Here is a 23,888-nt window from a genome sequence, read left to right on the forward strand (position 1 = left end):
TTCTCCAGTTCCATGTATTTACCAGCAAATGCCATGTCATTGTTCTTTATGACTCATATTCCATTGTGTGTGTGTGTGTGTGTGTGTGTATATATATATATCACATTTTCTTTATTCATTCATGTATCGGAGGGCATCCTGGACTGGTTTCATAGCTTGGCCTATTGTGAATTATGCCGCTATAAACACTGATATGGCTGTGTCCCTGTAGTATGCTGATGTTAAATCTTTTGGATATATACCGAAGAGTGGGATAGCTGGGTCACATGGTTCTGACCCATCCCTAGTTTTTTGAGGAGTCTTTGTACTGCTTTCCAGAGTGGTTGCACTAATTTGCAGTCCCAACAATGTACTTTTTCCCTTACATCCTCATCAACATGTATCATTGTTTGTATTCTTGATAATTGTTATACTACAATGAGATGAAATGTCAATATTGTTTTCATTTGCATTTCCCTAATTCCTAGAGATGTTCAACATTTTTCATGTATTTGCTGACCATGTGTATTTCTTCTTTTGAGAAATATCTGTTCTTTTGCCCACTTTATTGATTGGGTTATTTGTGTTTTTTTTGTTTGTTTTGTTCTTGATGTTGAGTTTTTCTTTTTTTTCTAATTTTAGTTGTAGATGGACACAATGCCTTTCTTTATTTTTAAGTGGTTCTGGAGATCAAACCCAGTGCCTCACACATGCTTGGCAAACGCTCTGCCACTGAGCTACAGCCCCAGTCACTGGTATTAAGCTTTTTGAGTTTTTGGTTTTTTTTGGGGGGGGGATATGAAAGCCCTGAGGAGCAGGTGGCATTAATATCTTCTGTCAGTCTCCTATTCTGTAGGCTCTCTCTTCACACTCTTTTGTTTATTTTGGGCAGCTCTGGTTTTGAAGCCTTAGGTCAGAACTTTGAAAGGGTTATAGGTGTACACAAACACAACCCTGCCATCCTTTGGGTGGCTAGAATTCCAGGGCCAGGTATCTCTAAGTTGCCTTGTCTGTTTACCCTCATGGGCCACACAGTGTCATTCATGTGTGTTACACTGTGACGATTATGGATGCACTGTAGCTCTGGAGCCTGCACTTCTGTGCAGCATCAGACACTCTGGTCAGTATTCCAGGCTTTTCAGACTGTGTGGTCTATCACTGCTACTCCCCTCTGCCATTGTAGCACAGAAGTGCCTCAGACATGGTGGATGTTGTGTTCAATAAAACCAGAACAGGGCCATATCTTCCATCTTTTGCCTTAGACTGTAGAGATGACATACCCTTTGACTTAATCGTAGTGGCAAACTACCTTCCTATCTGCTGCCTAGGCCCATGTGTCTTTCTGTAGTGGCTTCCTGTGCGCCTCTCCTGGGTGAGCATTAAGGAAGAGGATGGTGGAGCCCCTCCAAGAAGGAACTTCAATTTTGAGTGACAGGTGGGACACTGAAAGGGGAGTACAGTTGTGGTTAAAAATTGAAATACAGTGCGGGGCTCAGGAAGGTTCGCAGTGATAGCCCTCAGAGGAGTGAAGTGCTGAAATGATTGGGGAACGCTCTAGGGAGAAAGCAGCTCTAGAGGCTTAGAAGAGGAGGGACAGTTCCTTCAGGAAATGAATAGCTCAGATGGTGGGTGAAGTTGTGTTATGGAGGGAACTTGAATGTCATCACATAGGCATGGAGGCCAGCTTGGGAAGGATCTGAGGTGCCACAGAGTGCAGGCATTTTTCTCTGGGCAATGAGCAGCCAGTGGATGTTGTATTCAATAGGGTAAAGTCACAGATGCATTCAGAAATATCACTCTGGTCTTGGGAAATCACGTCTGTACAAATTATACCTCTTAAGTTTAGTCTAGACTTTTTCACCAAGGGATGGGTAACTCTTGGTCCTGGGGTTGGAAAGCAAAACCCAGAGATTTGGATGGTTTTTCTAGCCATTGGCTTTAGTGGGTCAGTTGAGTGCCTCATTTTTGTTTTTGAAATGACAGAGCTTGACAAATCTTCCACTTCAGGCTTTTTTGGCCTGTGATCCTGAAGATCATTAGGACGGGCAAAACAAAGTTTTAAAAACATTTTGTCTGAAATCTACCTTTGGTATAGGGCCTTGGTGTATGATGGAAAAATGAACAGAGACTATGCCCCCTTGCTTTGGAATCAAGTCACAAGGCATGTATTGCTGTGTGGAACAGACTTGCTTCCCTTCTCTGTGTGCTAGGCTGGGGTGCCGCGTGCAGGTGCTGGTCTGTACCCTCCAGGAGCCTGCAGATTACTTAAGGCAGGTGGAAGCCGGTACCACTTAGGTACATCACAGACTGCTCAGGGCCAGGCCTCACATTGTGTGGGGTGCGGGACTGCTGTGAATCAGACATGGCACAAGGCCCCACGAGGGCTTCTCCAGGTAAACATACTTCCTGCTCTGCAAAGTGTTTTCCCTTGGGGTTTCTAGGCAGGTTGAAAAGAGCTATATTCATAGATCTTCAGAGAACATTGGTGACAGCCTAAGGCGCTGAGTGCTGCTTGCTCTCAGTGAGACTGTTAATCTGTGAAGGATTTGGAAGGAATCCTAGAGAAAACGTGCCTTGAGGCCTGTTGGCTGTGGTCTTTGGTCTTGTCCAGCGCTGTCTCTAGCAGGGGGCGTAAGCCTTGGATTTTGCTCTTGTCTTCTCTTGGGGATGTGGGATGGCTCCAGGACCTGACACAGCTGTATCACTTCTCATCTCTTACAAGTAGTCCTTGCATTTTTCTAGAGAAAAATGTTTCTGGATTGACGGAAGAGAAAATGACAAACTTGAGGCTGGTATAGATGGAGACTGGCCCTGGCTTTGGAAGACTGTAGCCTGTCCCTGGCCAATACACCAGATGTAGCCTTTCCTTGGCAGCCAGTTCTGTGCTGTGCTGTACCTCACAGGAAGGCTCTTGTCAGCATTGTGAGTCACTTACAGAACTAAGGCCACACCTGGGTGACCCTGTGCTAGCCTTCAATCTAGGCTCAATGTCATTTGTCCTTGCTGGGCAGGGAAACAGGGTCAGAAAGTTGTGGGTTAAAATTTTTTTCATATATATATATTTGTTGAAGGAAATGAATCAAGAGCAGGGACAGGAGTTTAGGTGGCTAGGAAGAATATCTTTAAGGTTCTTCTCCTCTTGTAACTTAGAAAGTTGGATTGTTTCTAGCTCTTTCCCCTCTTCTGGGTGGCTCACCCTCTCCACCCTTCCAGGTCTAATGCTGGATCTCTGCTCGTGGTCTGTGACAAGACAAGTGATTCAGCCACACTGGTCTCCTTGACATACTATCCACATCTCTTTGGACCCTGCATCAACTTATTGCTTCCCTCAGCTGTAGCTTTGGCCACCCCAGGTGGGCCCATGTGTGAGGTGCCATATAAAAGCCAGGTGAGCCTTGCTTCCAACATCCTCTGCTGTCACCAGATATGCTGCTATAGGATGCATTCCTTTCCCTCCATCACCTGTTGAGATTGGCCCTATGTAACCCACATGTTTGGGGTGCTGAATGCTGCTTTTCTCCTGGCTCATTTAGTATGGCAGCTTTTCAGCCATGGGATCTACCATGGCTATGAGAGTGGTGCTTAGCTCCATTTACTTCATTTTGTGGAGAGGAAGGCTCATCTGTAGAAACTGGGCTAGGGAGTGATTGTGGGTGTCTTCATGGCCTGCTTGCCATCTCCCAGGATGAGGGTGGGCTCTGGCTGGCGAGTGGTATCCAGAGGGACTTCTTCCAACAGCACATCAGGACTCAGGTGGGCAAAGTGACTGCTCAGTCCAGGTGGGAACAACCTGCTATTGGGCAGACAGGTACTTTAGCCCCTACCAGAGCCCTAGAGCATCTTTGCATTCAGGCCTTTCACCCTGGATCCATCTATCTGGCCCTGTTGTGCTCAACTTTTGGTCTCTTAAGTGGTCGGTTAGGGCCCAGCCACTCCTTTGGGAGACTGGTCTTCTTACTCCATGCTAGGGCAAGCGCACTGCCAGGAACATTGAGGCTCTTGGGCCCAAATGCAATGATATCCTTGGGGGTTTGGCCTGGGGTTGGCCTCAAGCCATCAGGCCCCCAGCCCAACTGCTGTGGTAGGGTTTTCCTGCCTTTTGTTGTAGTGTTCTGGTGGCAGAGCCTGTTAAGCTTGCTTCTCACCCACTCCAAGCAGACAGAGCTCTGACTGGGAAGGAGTGGAGAAGTACAGCAAGTGTGAACTGAAGCTCTGGGCTGTTAAGATGGGGCTCCCTCTTAAGGAAGAGTAGGGTTGTCTGGCTTCACTTCAGCCCTTCCTCAGCTCCAGGGCCAGGGTACAGGAGGCAGCCATGTGTGGTCGTGGGTAGAAAAACTTTCCCCATCACACGGTTACACACGTGGCATTCGACTCCTGGCTGTAGCTCGCTCTGGTCTGGTGATGAAATTAGCTTTTAGAAGTCTATTTAAAATATCCCTATCTATTTATTGTGTTTTCCTGAATACACAAGTGTAAATAGTATAATTTTGCAGTGCAAAGTCCTTGGCAATAACTTTATGTTGTGTGTTATGTTAAAAAACATTGGAAACCACATCCACCATGGACTGTCTGCCCCACCGGGGCAATGGTCACATGTAGGACTGAACTTGACACCGTCAGCGTGGTTGAAGCAGCAGCCTGCATGTGTGGACTCACCAGTGCCTCGCCCAGAGATGCCTGGCCTTCACCCAAAGGGACCCTGCTGCCCCGACTTCCACAGGCAGCACCCACACTGTGGCTACTTTGTGCTGAATATGTTGGACTCTGCTGTAGACTGATAACTCTTGTCTGGCTGCTGCAGTTTGTCTGTAATGCCCTGACATGTTGCATTATCCCTCTTTGGATGAATAAAAATAAATGCTTCTGTGTTAATGGCAGTGGACTGAACCATTCTGTGCAGGACCCACTCTGGCGGAACAGAGACTCTGGCTCAAAAGGTTCTAGTGCTGGCCCCTCTCACCTGGCCTGCAAGACCAGCTCAGTATGTCTCACCAGATCCTCCCTCACACACAGGATGAAGGGCTCCTGACAAAGCCAGTGGGATCAGAGCTTATTTCATGTTCTTGTCTGTGGTCCTTAAAATTCTGCTCGTAAGTGAAAAAAGTTTACTCCACATGAAACTTCTAGCTGGCAGCCTGGCTCAGTGAGTGAGTGGGAGGTCAAGAGTGTGCCTGGAGCTTTTCACACCCCTCACAGTTATGTCCTCAGGACCATCCCAGGGGTTGGCAAGCCTCAGATGAGATCAGGAACCCAAGGCTCAGAGATAAAGGGACTTGCCTAAGGGCATCAAGCTTCTAGAAGGCAGCAGCAATGGGACTCCAAACCTGGAGCTCTTGCTTCTGCTCCTGCCAGTGCCTGCTCTGCGGCGCCCCTGCAAGTTTCCGGTAAATGAGCAGCCCTAGGAAGCAGAGCCCAAGACCAGGGTGAAACTCCTGCCTCTGCCTGCAGGTAAGTGGGGAGCTGAGTGGACAGTGGCACTGGGTGCTTGCCCCACTTTTCCCCTGCACACCATGAGTTTGGCTTTCCAGCCATGCTAGCTAGCATTGACCAGAAGAAGAGCTGACCAGGCCAGCCCACCTCTGCTCCTTCCATCCCAGGTTTGCCTTTCTGGGCCTGAGGGGAAGCCAGGCTTTCTTGTCTGTAGAAACAGGCTATTGAGGGGGGCCTGGAGAATAGGAGGGGGCAGGCTTGTTTTTCTTGGTCTTGAACCCCAGAAGAGAGAGTCGCAGTCCTACATGGCAGGGAAGACAGGACCCCCAGATTGTGTGGCTACAAGCAGACCTTCACTTTGAAATTTGGCAATGATATCCCAATAATTGTCACAGTGACTGTGGGGAGGGAGTACATGATGAGTCAGGAGCGCCACAGCAGCTTAGCAACCTGAGACAGGCGGAGCCTGCTGCACAGAGGGAAGAGACGTATCCAAGGTCATGAATGTGTGGTGCAGAGCTGTGTCCATGTGGTCATCTTGAACCAGCTGTCCTGCTGGAGTTAACACCTCAGCCTGTGTGACCTGGGCCCTATGAGCCCCAGCTTCCTCATCTTTAAAATGGGAGAAGGGTGGGGAGTTTAGTGCTCAGGCCTGTTCTTCAAGCAAGCACCTTAGTCATTACTCTGCGTGGCTCCAAGCTTCATGTTTGTCTGCTCCATCTCCTACCACCTGCCCCTAACCCCATGAATCCAAGAGTAGTCCCAGTGTCAGCATCACACACAAATCTCTTGAGCAGCAAAATGACTCTCCTAAGCCACTAGGGGCCCAAATTACCTACCGTACCCCCTTTGCAGAGGCTCTTACTTTCGCAACTGTTGAATCAATTCAGAACCAGGAATGCTGTAGACCTACCTTGAGCCCTCATGGATTCTCCTTCTCCCACTGCTCACCCACTGCCACCAGGGTTTGAAATTTTGACAGATGTAGAGACATGGGGGCTGGTACCTCTTGCCTTTAAAAAAAAAAAAAATATATATAGGACTGCTTCACAAATTTGGGTGTCATCCTTGTGCAGGGGCCCTGCTGACATTCTCTATATCATTGCAATTTTAGTATATGTGCTGCTGAAGGGGGCACCTGCCTTCTTCCCCCGGAGTTACTGACAGTGCCCTGCATCAGCTCAGCTTGCAACTGGGGCTGCCAGATGCAGCTTGGCCTGTGTCATATTCTCTCCACCTCTCAGAGCAGCCTGAACTGTGCCCAGTGTCAAAAAAGCAGAGCAGGAATTCCCAGAACTGCCCTTCCTCCTGCCACAGGTCCCTGGCCACTTGCTGCCCTTGGCCACTTCCTTCATAGCCAGGCTCTATAATATCTGTGTGTGTGCCTGGCTCTGCCTCCTCCCTCCCCATTCCTCGCTTCCACCGTGGTAGCCGCTGGCAACCTCCCCAGATCTAATGGTCCTGTAATGAGCTGCCCTCACTCTAAGACAGTGCCCACTCCTTTCCTTCCCTTGAGTTTCCACTCCTGGGCCTGTGTAGCCCATGCTTAACCTGTGTCTTATCTGCTTATCTGCAGTCTCTTCTGTTCTCCTATCTATAGAGGTTACAAATTAAAGGAATGACTCTGTATGGAGTGACTGCTCCCAGCCCCCAACACCTGGTAACACCTGGGGTTGTTTCCGGGCTGTGGCATCCTGTGATGCTGGGCAGGAGCCTGTGATGCTGCTCAGCACTGCCACACAAGCTGACCTTTACCACCGTCAGCCAAACGTCAATGCTGGAGTTCAGAAACCCTGGGCCACAGATTCCAGACATCTCCACCCTGCACGTCCCAAGGGATCTCCAAATCCACGCACTTAAAAGCTACATTTATCTTCCTGGTGTGTTTTTTCCACTCACCAAGTTTCCCTGACTCCATTCTCTGTCATCCCTGCCCAAACTAACTTTTCCCAATTTTCTCCCTAAAGCATTGATGAGGAACATCCCTATGAGAGTTGGTGTAAAACTCTCCAGGGTTCCCTTCCAACTTCTGGTGTGTGGCCTCAAATTACCCAGTTCCATTTCATCACTGTCTCTTCCAAGACAGACAGCTGTTCCAAATTCCATCTTCTTGCCCCTTTATCCAGCAAATCACCTAGTCAAAATACTGTGCAAAATGCTGTGGTACGATCATCTTGTCTGCCCTGCAAATATACTTTTAGTGGTCTCACAGGGTTCTGTACCTCTGGAAGTACTTACCATTTGGCATTGCAATTATTAATCTCTCTCCAGTCTCAACCAGGGCCCCGTCCTGAAAGATGAGTTATGGAATCCTTTCTTGGGGCCAGGGGAGAGCTGCAGGGATCAGGATTTCTACTATACTCCTCAACATGGGACCTTTGGGACTGGAAAAGCATGGAGCAGGCTGGCCAGCAATAGACCCCAGAAATATTCCCTCTAGCCTGTGAGCATTGAAAGGACCCCAGCTGTGAAACTGGCCTGGCCTCTCTATAAGAACACCTGCATGGGCTCCCTTTCTTTCTGAAGGCATAAAGCCGTGGTGTCTGGATTTGGATCTGTTTCCATTCAAAGGCTATGTGTTAGGGGGGCAGATATTGGAGAGCAAGTCAAACGGGGAGGGAGACCGAAGCAGGTATGCTGAAGGACCACAGTGAGGAGAAAGCCATGCTACCAGTTTCCCTAAGACCTGGCAGAGCACACCTGGGCCCTGGTTACACTTAACTACTTACTGCTCTCTGGCTGTTGCACCTTGGCCCCAGCATTCCCTCTCCCCTCACCACACAGGCATCTCTTACTAACTCCACCCTTCCTTTCCTCTCTCCTGTAAGACCCTCCCTGGACCTCAAGGACACCTAGGTTTCCATCTGTTTCAGTCACCGAAGTACTGCACTCCACAGTGACTGTAGGGACTCCCCCCTCTGCTGTGTCTTCTCCCCCGTGCAGCCTGGCATACCTCAGGTACATGCCTGTTGGTGGGCAGAAGGTGCTGCCTGATGCTCACACAAGACAGTACAGTCTTGTCCTCTCTTGACTGACTCCTGTGCTGTGTGGGATGAGGAAGGGAAGAGGAGCATGTAAAGAGAAAACTGGATTTTACAAAGAAATGCTGTTTGTACCAAAATATTTAATGAATATGCTGTTAAAATAAAACCAACAAAAGAAATAGTAATACAATTTTACTGGTTTATATTTCAGTTCGTAAAGTTGACACACAAACTACCCTAGCACAATGTCCACACACCTAGGATTAGATGGGCTTACAGCTGTTTTGATAACTGAATAAGAAAGACACAGAAAGCAGCAGAGGGGATGATCGTTGGTGTTGGTGGGGGCGTGTTGCCACTTGTTATCTCCCTTCTCAGAAGACCTCAGCAAGCGTTAAGTACAGCCAACAGGAAGAGAGATACAGAACAGCAGCCCAGTGTCTCTATATACAACCAGTGCCTCCTGTCACCAGCCACCTCCGCACTGAATGCCAAGAAGAGGACAATCATTTTGCAGACAGCCTGTCAGCATTTCACTATATAAATTAAAAGTTTTTTGTCTTTTGCTTTTTAATAAAAAAGGTGCTAAAACCTCCATCATAGCTTTGAAATGAGAACCTGCAGCCCATCTGGACAGTGAAGTCTGTGCCCAGCCACACATTCCAGGAGGGCTCAGAAGCCGAGTCAGGAGGGACTAGGCCAGGAGGGTGGAGACCTCACGGCCTGTGCACGCTCACATTTTACATAAATACAGTGTAGTCCTCACTTATACAACCTGTTGTGCAAACACACTAGGAATCTTGGAAGTGACGGCCCTTTTCACAGTTCCCACGGTGGCAGGGAGGAGAGCAGGGCCCAACAAAACTCAAGTAAAAGTAAGTGCTAAGTAACCATGTCAGTAAGTTGAGCAGATCAGCAGTCCTAGTCTGGGATTTAAACACTGTCAGCTGGGTACATTGGGGAAGATATTTATATATATATATGTACACATGACACATTAAGCAAAATAAGATTTGTCCACATTATGATTAATCCAGCTTTGCAAGTCACATCATCCACCCAGCCTTGGGAAATCATTTTGGCAGCTAATGCTAAAAACAGGAACTACGAGAATTGCATAGAATTTATCAGAAACATGTGAATAATGCTAAACCAAAAACCTGTCTCTCATATAGTTTAACAAAACTAGGTGGCTTCGGCTATAACTAGGAAACGCTCCTGTTAAAAACAAAGTGCTTCTCATGACTACCTGGGGACCACCTGCTGGCACAGACGGATAAGAATTATTTTAATTTTTTATCCCTGCTGCCCCGCCCCCATGTATATAATGCATATTAAAAAAAATAGGTTTAGAAAAAAAAAAAATCAACACACTGAAGGATCCCCAAACGCTGATAATGTAAATTCAGCCTTTAGGCTGGGTGAGGTGTTGACCTACACGGAAGGGCCTGGGAGGTCACGCTGAGGAGTGATTTCTGGTGTGTCCGGAGCATCAGCTAAGTTGGCAGGCCTGCTGGTATCAGCAGTTAGGAGAGCCCTACCCAGAGCTGCCTGCTCAGGAGCCCTGGTCCAATGACCTACCAACGTGCGTGAACAGATTTGAATTAGGTACATTCTGGTCCTGGGACATGTCACAGAATCACACATCTGGCCAAAGAAGGCAACAAAAGGTGGCATGTTTTCTGAAGGTGTTTGGAGGCAGCCCGGGCTCTCAGCAAGTCTCTTTCCCTTGAACGCCGGTTGCTGTCTTTATGGAGCTCAGGGTTCGGTTAAACCAGGTCTTCTTAGCTGCCTGTACCTCATTGAGAGCAAGGCCTAAGTGGTGCTCCAAGTCCTGTAGGAGGAAAGATGAATATGAGGATCTCAGCTTTGGTGTCAATGACATTGCCTCCCCAGAACTGAGCCAGGTAAAAGTTACATCTGGAAACTTCCCCTGCTTCAAGCTGGCAGAGGAAGGTCTGTAATACCTAGAGATTGGGGAGCTTTCCTAGTTAGACCTCTTGTCTCTTGGGATTTGTTACCCGGGGTACTTTACCACTGAGTTACATCCTCAGTTTTTTTATTTATCTGTGATGGGTTCTTGCTAACTTGCTGAGGCTGGCCTCAAACTTGCAATCCTTCTACCTCAGCCTCCTGAGATGCTGGGATTTCATGAATGTGCCATTGTGCCTGGCTAAACCTTCATTTCTTGTCTGGTGTATTTATTAAAACCAATGGTCTGTTAATTGAATGTCTCCCCCTTCTATCCACGAAGCAGACAGCTCATGCTCTAGCTCTTGATTATACCATTAATTCCCAACTAAAACTTTTAAAGTTCAATTGAGATGCTTCATACCCTGGGCCCACATCTTCTCTCCCAGTCTTAGCACCTGCCTCCATCCCCTCCTCCTACATGGAAGGTCTCCCATAAGACTGTCTCCTCACTGGGCAGTCCTCTCTTTCCTCTGGCTGTGGAACAAGCCACTCCTGACCTCCTGCCTTGGGGCTGCCTTTCCTGATTGTCCTGGGCAGTTCCATGAGCCAAGGCTTAGCTCTGCAATCCCAGACCTAGAACAGGAGAACAGGCCTGGCAAAGAGCAGGTGTCCAGGGACAATATACAGTGGGAGCGCAACTGCTGCAGCTCCGGACCTGAACTGCACTGAGATACTCAGCACAGGCATTCTTCCAGGAGGATTATGATGAAAAGTTTAAAAATGATGAAAAAGAACCTATGCTATAAATGTCATTTCTGGGGCTTTTCATCCCCTTCAGGGAATCTGGCCCACAGCATGCATCTGAGTGCCAATGACATTACCTGGATCTTGCACTCAGCTTCCACCAACTGGAGCTTGGTTTGTGCCAGTTCCAGTTCCATCTCTCTCAGCTGGTTCTTGAGGGTCTCCTTCTCTTCATCTGTATCCTCATCTAACATCTCCTTGGTTGAGCTGATGCCCTTCACATGTCCTTCTTTGTTGAAAAATTCCCGGCAGCGCTCACAGTCATCCACCTTTTGCTGTAAGTGAAGTCAGAGATAAAGAGGCAAAGAGGAGAAACCAGCCCTTGGGGACGCTGTAAGCACCTCCCCTGGGGGCAGGAGATCCACGAAAGGGCATCTCTGTTGAGCACGTAGCTTCTGACACCTGGCTTTCTTTGGAAACTGGCAGACAACCCACTGGGAAAGCTAGCCCGGCAGTGTACATTGAAAGAAAACAAATATTCTTGTCTTGACCCAGCAGTCACATTTCCGGGGATCCAGCTAAGAAAAGGAAGCAATGACTACATAAGATTTACCTACAAGGTTTCACTGCAGAACTAGGGATAGGGAAAGGGGGGAGGGCTCCAACGATCCAAGAACTGGGAGAATGAAATATACTGTGCTACGTTTGTTCAAGGAAGAACACGGTTGCTAAAAGGTTTGAGAAAGACTTCCTAATATGGGAAAATGGCTAAATGCTAGTTCAAAGAAATAGGTCACAGAAATATATATAAAATATGGTCACCAATAATATCCCATGTCATCAAAATAAGGTGCCACTAATAAACATTATTTTATGTTCCTCTTAATATTTTGTCAAGTAAGCCACAAAAAGCTAGCCATCATAAAAAAAGCTCAATTTTAGCAATGATAATGTGAAATAAATACACGTTAGAAGGAATGAAATTTTACATGTTACCAAAGTGCTAGTAATGACTACATTAGCGGGTGGGAGTATAGCACAGGGGTTGGGTACATATTTATTAGCACTATGCAAGTTCCTAGGTTGAATCTCCAGTATATATACAAAAAGACTCTCATTGGTGGGTAATAGCATTATAAGGGTTTTTCAACATATTTGCTCTCATTTCCCTAATTTTCTGGAAGTGCATTATTAAAGTTTTAGAATCAGAATATAAATGGTATTTTAAAAATAGACGCTTTTGGTTAAACAATAGTTAACGATGCAGGCTGATGCCACCTCTGGATGTCATGGTGATTTTTGCAAACATGGCTACGGGCACAAAACTTTACTGTCCATTGAGCTGTACATGTTAGTACAGCATCTTTATCACTCACCTTGTTAAATCTGACAAAAAACTCTAACACAGATATAGCTTAAAGAAAGTATCAAGTGATAAAATCTCCCTATCTTGGCAATAAAATATTAAAAAATTAAAGTCTTCCTGATAATTTACATCTGCTTCAGCAGAAAGGAGGGGAGGATCTCCACAGAAACTGGTGGAGGAGGAGGGTCAGCACATGATCCTGACCTCCGCACCCTGCCCACTGTCCTCCCAATGACATTTGGAAATCCTGGGGCACTTGTAGTTTGAGACATAGAGCCAGACTCCCTGGGTCCCATCTATCCTCCCTTCCAGAGAAACAGGCAAAATATCAGTTGATAAACACCGAGCCAGGCTGTGACAGGGACTGCGTCTATTCCTCAGCTTCTCACACTTAGTAGTTCAATGCGCCTCATAAAACCTGCTGTGCTGAATAAAGCTATAAAATGAACTAGGTCGTGTACAATTTCTTTGGTAAAGGAAGTCTTACCCGAATTTTCTCAATTTCCACTTTATTAGCGGTCTGCTGCTTCTCCAGTCTTTCACTCAACTGAGAACAGATCTGAAGAAACAAAGAGAAAACAGTAATCTTTGGAGCAATGCAGTCATGTATAGTTTGGCCTTGGTGTACATTGTACAATGGGCAGTTGGAATATGCCAAATGGAACTAACACAGCACTGAACAGGCTGTATCAGGAGGGGTGTGAAGTTGAAAGACTAGCAGAAGCTTCTCCAGCTGTGCCCCCTTTGCATCACCAGGGCTTGCAGGAATCTGCAGATGTACTCAAGTCAGTGGTTTTGGAACATTTGCAGACATGAAATCCTGGCATAGGAAGGAGCAAGCTTAATGCAGTGATGGTTCAAAACTCAACCAGAGAGAACTGGTTTCCAACCACAAGTAAAACTAAGTCCATAATCTTAGTCTGAAATGCCCCGAAACATACAGTGGTTTTAATTTATTAAGTACCTACTATATGCTGGGCACCATGCCAGGTATTCTACGAGTCTATTTCTCTGAATCCTCATAACAGCACTTTGAGACAGGGATTATTTTTCTTATTTTACAATTGACATTAAGGGGAGAGCAAAGGGAGGGTACACAGCCAAGGTATAGGGACCCACCTGCTTGTAGTCACCGATGATAGAACTGTTTTTTTTAATCTCAGATTCTGCCTTGTCAAGTTCCCGACGGCACATTTCCTTTAACTGAACACATAAGAAAACAAAAATGGATGTTTTAAAAGAAATAACTAACTGCTTAGTGCTGGGCCTTCCAAAAAGTACCTCGATCAACTCAGGAGGGGCTTGAATTCCCACACCTTCTTTCTCTGTCCTCAATCCATTGTTCTTGATGTTGGGAGAGGGACAAACTTCCCAAAATGCCAAACCCCACTTGCAACTGGGGCTTTTGTTGAAGTCCTTCCTGCTGGTGCTACCCCCAAGCTGAGTGTCACCTTAGCTTAGGAGGAGCACAAACCAAACACAGAAACAAGCTACTACAACGCTGCAGCTCTCCTAGCGCCTTGCTGTTAACTCAGAGAGCCTTTGTCACATTCAGCCCAGTCAGTCCCACCTGCCATGGGCAGGGTGTACCCCTGAGGATTGTGGGGAGAGAGGGCAGGGGCTAGCTCCAAGGCACATGGCACCCACAGCTCATCCAGTGACTACGGCTGTGTGTCCTAGTAACTGGAACACTGAGGGAGACCTCAGAGGACAAGGAACAGAAAAGCCAGACATTTCCTCTTCTGTGACACTCCTGTGCTGATGCACAGGAATTTTTCTGAACCCAACAAAGGACAGGCTTTGACCCACTGTCACCTCCTCAACTGTAAGAACCATTACACTTCACAGACTAAATAAAAAAGCCCTTTGGAGAGAACCTAAAGTCAGCTATCTCCAGGTTCTCCTGAACTCCCACCTCTCCAGCAGGGCAGGCACGGAGCAGCATGGCAGGCAAAGCTCCCCTCACCTGAGCAGACTCCTCTTCCAACCGTCTCTTCTCGTCTTCTGCATCAATCAACTTCTGTTTAGTCATCAGTAGCTCCTTATTCAGTGCATCAGCCTTTTCTTCCGCCTGTGATATTTAAGATGTGCTGTCACGGAGAGAACTAAGCACTGAAGAGGGCTTAAATTACTGAGCACAATCCCATTTTAAGACAGGGAAACTGATCCACATAGGGGAAACCACATGCCCACTGTCACAGTGAGCCTCAGCTCATGTACAATGGTGGGCCAGCCTCCCACGGGGAGTGCATATGGGCCAGGAGTGCATCTTTGGGTAGCAAACAGGCTGGCTCAACTGCCATTGTTCACTGACGAAGTGCCAGACACGCCACGGAGAACTCTATAAACTTCGGGTTCTCTGAGAGACAAAGCATTAAAAGTATTCAGCACAGTGCCTAGAATAAGTGAACTCTCAATAATAAAAGATCCCTGTCATCTTTTTCTTTTTCTGGTACTGGGGACTGAATCCAGGGTCACTTAACCATTGAGCCACATCCCACCATTCTCAGCACTTTTTATTTTTAATTTTGAGGCAGGGTCTTGCTAAGTTGCCGAGGCTGGCTTTGAATTTGTGATCTTCCCGCCTCAGCCCCCTGAACCACACTGGCATCATTTTAAAATTTTTTTGTGGTACATGGGTTTAAACCCAGGGATGCTTTACCATTAAGCCAATCTCCAGCCCTTCTTATTTGAAAAATTTTGAGACAGGGTCTAAGTTGCTTAGGGTCTCTCTAAGTTGCCCAGGCTGGCCTCAGACCTGCGATCTTCCTGCCTCAGCCTCCCAAAATTGCCGGGATTACAGGTATGTGCCACGATGCCTGGCTGTCATTGTTTTGAACAATAATAATACACTCTGGTTTTCTTCTTCCAAATTGTCTGTATTTCCTGTGCTTCATCCAGTAAGTTCTGCATTTTGCTGTTAAGGTCGCCCCATACAGGAGGTTGCCTCTTTCCTGGCACTTTCTTTTTTCTTACTTTCAATGACCACATTTCACCCCAGTCCTTTTTTCTAATACATGCAAACATCTGGTGGGCATCCATTGAAAAATCATATCCCTGTGTCTGATGTCTGAGCTCCTGACACTGGTCCCTCCCAGGAAAACTGAAGAATGACCCCCTAAACCATGCTAGAACAAGGTCAAGATCTAGATGAGAGGGTCTTCGCTCCACAGGCTTCCTCCCTTGGCAGTGGAGGGAGGCTTCCTTGAACTTGAACAGATTTCCAGAAAACTGGGACCTTAGATAGGAACTGAGAATTAGCATGACATGCAAATTCAAAAGTTCACTATGTCTGGCAAACTTGACAGGAACATAATTAAATGGAATACCAGAGTTAAGAGCTGCCCTTTCTGGGGATAGCTTGCCATCTCCTTCTCTAGCTCAAGCCCAATTCACAATCAAAGGGGGAAATGAGGAGACTCAAGCAGCAGGGGAAACAACTAGTAAGTAGAATGAAGACTAATTAAAGATTTTTATTCCATTTTAATCAAAGTAACCTATAATTTCTGCTTTAGACTCAGTTAACATCTCATGCACCATGGTGGAGCACCTGGGCTGTGCACTGAGGTTTTCTCCTGTGTCCACTGCCAGAGACGATGATCACTACTGGGACTCTGGGAGGGACAGAAGCACCAGGTGAACTGGGTCTTCTAACTCAGGAGTGCCCACCCTGAAGAAGAAAGGTGAGGAGGTTCTGCTAGGTTCTCAGGGCCCACCTGGCACAGCTCCTGCCTCCAATTCACCAGACTCTGGGCCCAGCATCTGTCCCAGCACTCCCAGAGCTGCCTCTCAGCACTGTGCCATTTGGAAGGTGCAGAGAAGCTACTGATCTAATCAGCATCTTCTGATAGCACCACACTCATGAGCAAATGAGAACATCTGAGTCATAAACACAGATAAAGACTTCTAGTCTAGGATTAATAGGGATCAGATTTATCCTCCCATCATCAACAGGAAACTGGGCAAAATATATGAAGCAACTGTTTTCAGATGCTGAAAACAATAAATGCAGAACTGTGGTTCTTAGGAGAAAAAAACGAAACGTGTGTACTACTCCCACTCTGGCTTCTGCCTGGGTTCCAAGAAGAGTGTAAGGGCCTCAGAAGGTCAGCACGCTGTGGAGGGGATGGCTGAGGTGGCTTGGAGTTGTGAAGCAGAGCTCTGGAGAAGAGAAAGTCATGCAACAGTACAGAAAACTGTAGAAAATCCAAAATTTTGTAAACACATAATTAAAGCAAAAAGAGAGAAAAAAAGCAAGTAGGACAAACAGAAAACAAATTCCTATACACAAAAACTCATTTCAAATATAAAGACAAAGATGTTAAAAATATAAGGATGGAAAAAGATATATAGTGCAATGCCACAGAAGTTAGAACGGTTGTATACCTGCCAGATACAGTAGGTTTCAGAACGGTGAGTATTACCAGAGACAAAGAGGGTCCTAATGATACAAGAGTCACTACATGGAGAAGGCATAGCAATCTAAAATTTATGTTGAAGTTCAAATGATGTGAAATGAAACCCCACATAATTGAAAGGAGAAATAGATAAATGCATAAATAGAGAAAGGGGACTTTCCACCCTGCTCTCTCAGTCAGTAACAAGACACGCGGGGAGAAAAATCACTGAATCTACAGAAGGCTTAAATGTAGTCTTCAACCATCTTGCCTGACTGACACAGAGCAGCTGACCCACAGCAACAGGACCCACTCTCCACATGCAGAGTGGTGAGCCATGAGAATTCGTTCAAATGGAGCATGTCCTCCGAAAACCAGAGAACTAAATTAGAAAATAAATACACATTATTTCACTTGTCTAGGTCAAAGACAAAAATCACAAGAACTAAATGAAAATAAAAATACAACACACAATGCAGTGAATATGGAGGGAAATTGTGCTTACATGGAGATAACTAACTTTTGAGTGCTTACTTCAGAAAAGAAAGGTTCTTTTGTGAAGAAGAAATGGAATTTTCAACCTTCCTCTTTGAGAAGCTAGAAAAAATGTAAATTAACCTAACAAAAATAGAAGGAAAAAATAAAAAGCAGAAATCAATGACAAACACTAGAGAAAAATCAATGAAACTAAAAGCTGACTTTTGAAAAGATCGATCCAACTGATAAAACTTCTAGTTAGATTCAGGAAAAAAACATAAGTTACCCAATATCAGGAATAAAAGAGGGACATCGCTTCAGACTCTACAAATACTCAAAGAAGGAAATAAAAAGTTTATATCACTGTACTTGACAACTACGATGAAATGGATAAATTACTTGAAAGACAAACCATAAAAATGAGCACTGAAGAACCAGAAAATCTGGGTAGCTTTATTATCTAAAAAGAAATTGAATTCACAGTTAAACAGGTTTCTATAAAGCCAATTCCAGGCCCACATGACTTCAATAGGGAACTATTTAATCAAAGAACAATCCTTTGTAGAGTCCTTAAGAAAACAGGAAGGAACACTTCAAGCCTAGTTCATTCTTTGAGAGCAAAACTAGACAAAAACATTACAGAAAATTCCAAACACTCCTGATGCACATAACACTAATAAAAATGAAAATGTTTAATTAAAAAAATAGAAACTCCAACTGGGCTTATCCTAGGATTGTTTGGGTGGTTTACACTTTAATTTACTTCACCATATTAATAAAATTAAGGAGAAAAACTAAGCAACAAGTAACTTCTACAGATGTAGGAAAAGCATCTGACAAAGTTCATCATTCATCATGACAAAAACTCTCAGCAAAGAGGAACAGAGGAGAACTTTCTCAGCCTGCTCTGTGCAAAACCCATCGCCAATATCTGGAAGAAGGCAATGACATCTACTTTCTCCATGCAACAGTGCTCTGAAGATCCCAGTAAGGGCAGTGAGGAAAGAACAGCTGGAAAGGAAGTGAAACTGTCTTTATTTGGTGATGACATGATTGTGTTGGGGGAAAACCTAAGTGGTGGGGGGAAGAAGCACTACTAGATTAAGAAGTGATTTCAGCAAGGTCAAAAATCAGTTGCAGGGCTGGGATGTGGCTCAGTGGTAGAGTGCTTACTTCACACGTGTGAGGCACTGGGTTCAATTCTCAGCACTGCAAATAAATAAGTGAATAAAATAAAGGTCCATCAACAACTAGAAAAATTAAAAAAAAAAAAATCAGTTGTACTGGCTGGGCGCTATAGCGCACGCCTGTAATCCCACCCGCTGAGCAGGCTGAGGCAGGAGGATCACAAGTTCAAAGCCAGCCTCAGCAAAAGTAAGGCACTACACAACTCAGTGAGACCCTGTCCCAAAATAAAATACAAAATAGGGCTGGGATGTGGCTCAGTGGTCAAGTGCCCTAAGTTCAACCCCTGGTACCTGCCCCCTGAAAAGAAAAAATCAGCTGTACTTCTACAGACTAGCAACAATTGGAAAATGTAATTAAGAAAACACCACCACTGATAATAGATTAAAACAGGTTTAAGTCTTACAAAACTGACAACTAAAAAGCACTGCTATGAAAAACACCTTATTCAGTGAAAATTACAACATGCTCATGAACTGGATGGCTCAATCATTGTTCAAATGTCAATTCTCAGAAAAACTGATTCATAGATTCAATGAAATCCCACTAAAAATCTCAGACGGCTTTTATTTCTAGAAACTGACAAGTTAATTCTAATCTCTATAAAGAAACACCAAGTGACTTTCAAAAACATCAAGGTTGGAGGACTCACAGGACCCAATTTTAACATTTATTATAAAGCCACAGAGTGGTACTGGCATAAGGACAGCCATACAGATCAATGAAGCAGAAAAGAGAATTAAGAAGTAAATCTGCACACAGCATCAACTGATTTTTGATAAAGGGGTCAAGGTAACTTAATGGACAAAGTTGAGCAACGTGTTCAAGGTCACAGAACTAGTAAGCAGGTGGGCTCCTGAGTTGGTTTCCTTTGATCTCATGTCATTCTGTTTTAAGGCAGAGGAAGAACCACACCAGGGGGGGATTGGGACACAGTCCTGTCAACCCTCTGCCTGGGACCTTCTGTAGATTCCCTCTCAATTCTTTCAGCACCAGGGTCAGTTCTAGCCATCATTCCCACTGCACAGGGGAGAAATCCTGACTGAAGTTACTTAGGGATTAAAGGGCTGACGTGGAATCTCTCCACAACTGTTGTGTGAAGAACAGCAAAAGTGACAGGTGATGAGTAACAAAAGTGATATAAAATCAACTGAAATACACAGAGGCTTCTGGAGATTGTGTAAGCCTTGCTATCGCTTTTTTTTTCTGGGATGCAGGAAGGGGAAAGTTGAAAGGAATGAAGTTCTTTTGAAAACCTGAGACCCTGAAGTCAAAAGAAAGGTGAGTGGACCCACAATTCTCACTGTGGTGACAGGAAGAACTGAGCTGATTTTTGGTGATGGTTCCAAACAATCCAGAGAGATGACTAACTTAGAAAGGAATGTCTCCTGACCCTGTAGGCGCTGGAGGAGGCTGCTGGGCCTGCTGAGGACTGGGAGCTCTCTCTAGGTTTCAATCTGAGGGCTCTGCCTCTGACTAGGTGGGTGACTGTGTGTAAGATATTTAATTCATTTTTGCCTCAGTTTCCTGATCAGTAAAACAGGCATCAGGATACCCCTTCTACAATCTGGGCTGTTTGAGGATTCAGCAAGAAGGTGTATATAAAGCACTCAGTGAAAGGCCTAGCGCTTGTCAATGTGTCAGAATCATTAGTCATAGCTCCTTTCTCCTACTTATTATGGGGACAGGTGGTATCACAGGAAGAGGCCTGGCATTCCAATTAGATGGGCCTCAGTTAGACTCAGCTCTGCTTCTTTCTGGGTGCTTCAAGTATCAAGCTTTATGACTTAACAAAAAATTCCCATCCATTAATGGAGCCAATGTTACTATCCTTAAAAGGCTGAGGCAAGGAGAAGAGGTATCAGAGTTTAGTGAAGTACTTATAAATAAATGGTGCCTGGCAGCACAGATCCTCACTAAAAGGGAACATCTATTATTATTGTTCATTTCTGATGTCAGGTATATGACTTAGTTCTTTTGACTACTTTATCAGGATAAAGACACCTTGAAAAAGGTTTCACACTGTTCAGGGTCAGGTTTCAAGTGTTATTACTAGTGTCATCTACACTCTAATACATAAGATTTCATATACTTTTGGTGGATGTCAAGAACCTCCTGAAGTTCATGGACTCTACAGAGTCAACATATGGAAAGTGAAACCCCAGTAAACACTCAGCAGCCTGAACCTATCCCTATCCCTAAGAAACCAACAAGCAGAACAGTAATTCCAGGAGCCTGGTAAGGAAATCAAAGGTAGAAGCCAACAGACTACAGCCCAAGGTCAAATCAAGTCCATTGCCTATTTTTAAATACCATTAATTAATTAATTAATTAATTAATTAATTTTTTAGTGTGGTGCTGTGGATCAAGCCCAGTGCCTCATGCCAGGAGAGTGCTCTATCACTGAGCCACTTCACTGGCCCCTATCACGTATTTCTGTAAATAAACTTTTACTAGAAAAGAGCCATGTTGATTCATTTCCATCTTGTTTGTGGTTGCTTTTACACTGATGTCATAATTCTAAGTAGTAGCAACAGAGACCATATGGTCCACAAAACCTTAAATACTTACAATCTATCCCTTTCTAGAAAAAAAAGTTTTGCTAAGCCTGAATTAAGCCATGAATGAGAACCTGTGCTTTATCCAAGGGAAGCTTGCAATATAAGAAAATAGAAAAGCACCCTGCCAGGAAAAACAATCATCTCAAATTTTTCAGGTTAGGAGAAGCAAAGGAGAAGAGAACAGGGGCAGGGTGTAAACTACTGATTACACATTGTTCAGGCACTGAACTGTATTCCAATCAGCAATGGTTATTCAATTGGTACAAAATACACCAGATAACAAAATCATTTCTTGTCTTGGGGTGGGGGGAAGTTATGTGGATAGCCTCAGAATCAGTCAAAAGGTATCTTAATCCCAGGATGCCTAGGAGCTGTGTACAGGAAGAGAGGAATATGGTGAGGAGGCTTAGGGGACAACCAGGATACCCTGGGGAAGGAGTGACGCACAACCAACTAGCAAGCTGTTATCAGAAGCTCTGCAGGTAACTGGAGATTAAGCAATGAACTTCAAGGATTCCAGTCGCTGAAGAGAAGTATCTCTGTGTGATCTTTCCCTTCAGACCTGTCACACTTACATTATCCAGGTCCTTCCGCAGAGCAATCTTGCTAGTCACCAGCTCATGAGCCAGGTCATCGTTTTCCTGTTCCAACCTCATGTTAGCTTCTTGTAGCCGCCTATTCTCCCGCTGAAGGGCAGAGAGAAACCAGTTATACACACAACAAAACCAAACAGAAACCACAATTTCTCAGAGCTAAACCTCAAAATGAATTTCTGAGTCCTATGGAAATAATAAAGAGATGTGGCTGGTCCTAATGTGTCTCCAAATAAACAATCTCCTATTTTCTATCTCCACAAATTAATACTTAACAGATTCCAGTGACCTTGTCAAGCAGCTATTTCTTATTAACTCTGATGAAAGGCCACTGAATTGCAACAAACTAGGCAGTTGGTTTAGAGCAAAACAGATCTTGCTTTCTCATTTGCAAACTCAAACTGCAACTTGAGTTCAGAAACAGTGGAACTGAATTTTAAAAAGTATCTGACATGAAAAGTCAAAAGTTCTTACTTCATCTAGCTCATAAGCAAACAAACCTCAAATCGCTCAATGGGGTCTTCTCGTTGGGCCTGCTGTTCTCTCATGTTGTGATATTCTTTTTCATATTTTTTCAGCTTCTTCTGACCAATCTGTAGAATAAACCACAGCACAAATTAAGAAGAATCAGAACATGGTGATGTTTCAGTACCTGTGATAAAGACTAACTCTCCACTCAAACTGGGTGACTCCAGATACTACAGAAGTGGTGTTTCCCATTTTGGATATCATCACAGCAGGAAAAGTGAAACCCAGTAAACGCCCAAACCTTAACAAGAATTCAACTTTGCAGCCCAGAACCCTGTTGGGGATATTTGGTTCCTAAGGTCTTCACTGACAAGTATTCAAATAAACACTGTACAGATGGCCCCTTCAGAGTTCTGGGTTCTAGTTGCCTCTAGTAATAATAATAATAATAATAAACTACCATTTTATTTAGTACATACAAACAGCGTTGCTAAATTCTATAACAAGGAGTTATAGAATTATCCTCATATATAGGCAGGAAATTGAGCCATATGGAAGTTATACAACTTGACCAAGGTCACTCAACAAGGGAGTGGCAGATCTGGAATTTGAGGCCAGGATGTTGAACTCCATTTGAAGTCCAAGCTGCAGCCCCTTCATTCTCCTTCCACTTGTCCATCCCTTTTCCTGTCTACCAGCTCCTTCTGTGCTACTTCCAAAGAGGCACAATTCCCTTTGACTTTAAGCACATCAACCTGTGGGCCACTGCACTGAGAAGCCCTTTTCCCCATCCAACTCTTGTCCTCTTTCTCTCAAGCCTTTTCTTACCAACCACAGGCTTGTATCTTCCACTCCACAGCTTCACAACCTCCTTACCTACTGTCTCTCAATCAGGCTTCTGCTGAGTGCTCAGGAGAAAGGCGGTTCTTTCTCACTCCATCCTAGTGGGTCCTACCGCTCCCCTGCTCGAACTTTGCAACTCCTGGATTTTCATGCTTCAATGCGACAAACACTCCTTTTCCTTCTAGGAAACTTGTCTCTCTTTTTCTATTTTCTTGGCTCTCCTACTTCCTATCAGCTTCCCTCTTTTTTTTACTGGTTGGCCCCCTCTCTTTCTCCAGTCCAGATGCAATTTTTTTTTTTCTTTCTGAATTATCCATGTTAACCTATCATGATTTGCAATTCTCTTTTGTTTGATTCCCTCTTTTAAACTACTATCCATTTCATATGGTGTTTTTTAAATTATATATTTTTAAAATTATGAGATATAACAAATAGAAAAGTGATAACAGGCATGTAGAGTTTAAAGAATGACTGTAAAGCCAACATTTTTCCCTTCTCAAAGCTTCAGTTGTTAGCAATGAACAGTTGATCTGCTGTTGGCTCCCAGGTCCAGGAACCAGAAGCTAGTCTAGCTCAACTTTTTTTTTTTTCTACAGATTAAAAACAGAGACTTCAAAGGGGATGAGATGGGTCCAGATTTGTAGCACGTTCGTGTGGCTTCTCCAGTTCCCTGTTCTGTCCCCATTTCTGTCATCTTCAAGCAGCCCAGTGTTCTTACTCCTACTGGCACTGTGGATGCCTCTTTAGTTTGGAGGCTCACAGGTCTTCCTCAACTGGAGCTCTCCTCTGAGGACGTGCCTGCTGCAGGAGAGCAGGAGGCCAGGAAGACAGCCCTATGCTCGGGCTGCAGTCTGGAGAAAGATGCCTATCAAACACTTACGGTAAGCTACAAGCTGGGCAGTGACATCTTTCAACCCAGGTCTTTGTGGTTTAAGGCCAACATTGGG

General features: G+C 44.9%; 2 protein-coding genes and 1 non-coding gene across 13 annotated transcripts in view; 1 reads left to right on the plus strand and 2 right to left on the minus strand.

Moving 5' to 3' along the window:
• The window catches only part of LOC107152107 (spermatid perinuclear RNA binding protein), a 136,543-nt gene extending 131,692 nt beyond the window's left edge, over window positions 1-4,851 (plus strand). The window contains exon 19 of the transcript XR_001504758.2: window positions 3,193-4,851. The gene's annotated coding sequence lies outside the window, so the exon portion shown is untranslated. The remainder of the gene's footprint in view (window positions 1-3,192) is intronic.
• Window positions 4,852-6,435: 1,584 nt separating this feature from the next.
• LOC125619681 lies at window positions 6,436-6,547 on the minus strand. The gene has a single exon (XR_007351223.1). It is a non-coding gene; the product is annotated as a U6 spliceosomal RNA (small nuclear RNA).
• A 1,966-nt stretch (window positions 6,548-8,513) lies between these two features.
• The window catches only part of Rabgap1 (RAB GTPase activating protein 1), a 162,373-nt gene continuing 146,998 nt past the window's right edge, over window positions 8,514-23,888 (minus strand). For all 11 annotated transcript variants that reach the window (XM_015497611.2, XM_048813108.1, XM_048813107.1 and 8 more), the window contains 7 exons: window positions 22,131-22,223; window positions 21,613-21,723; window positions 14,384-14,488; window positions 13,537-13,620; window positions 12,905-12,976; window positions 11,189-11,386; window positions 8,514-10,227 (listed from right to left, as the gene is read on the minus strand). In XM_015497611.2, coding sequence (XP_015353097.1) covers window positions 10,105-10,227; window positions 11,189-11,386; window positions 12,905-12,976; window positions 13,537-13,620; window positions 14,384-14,488; window positions 21,613-21,723; window positions 22,131-22,223 — 786 coding nt within the window. In that variant the 3' untranslated portion in view covers window positions 8,514-10,104. The remainder of the gene's footprint in view (window positions 10,228-11,188; window positions 11,387-12,904; window positions 12,977-13,536; window positions 13,621-14,383; window positions 14,489-21,612; window positions 21,724-22,130; window positions 22,224-23,888) is intronic.

This window comes from Marmota marmota, unplaced genomic scaffold (genome assembly GCF_001458135.2).
Source record: "Marmota marmota marmota unplaced genomic scaffold, marMar, whole genome shotgun sequence".
Lineage (NCBI taxonomy): Eukaryota > Metazoa > Chordata > Mammalia > Rodentia > Sciuridae > Marmota > Marmota marmota.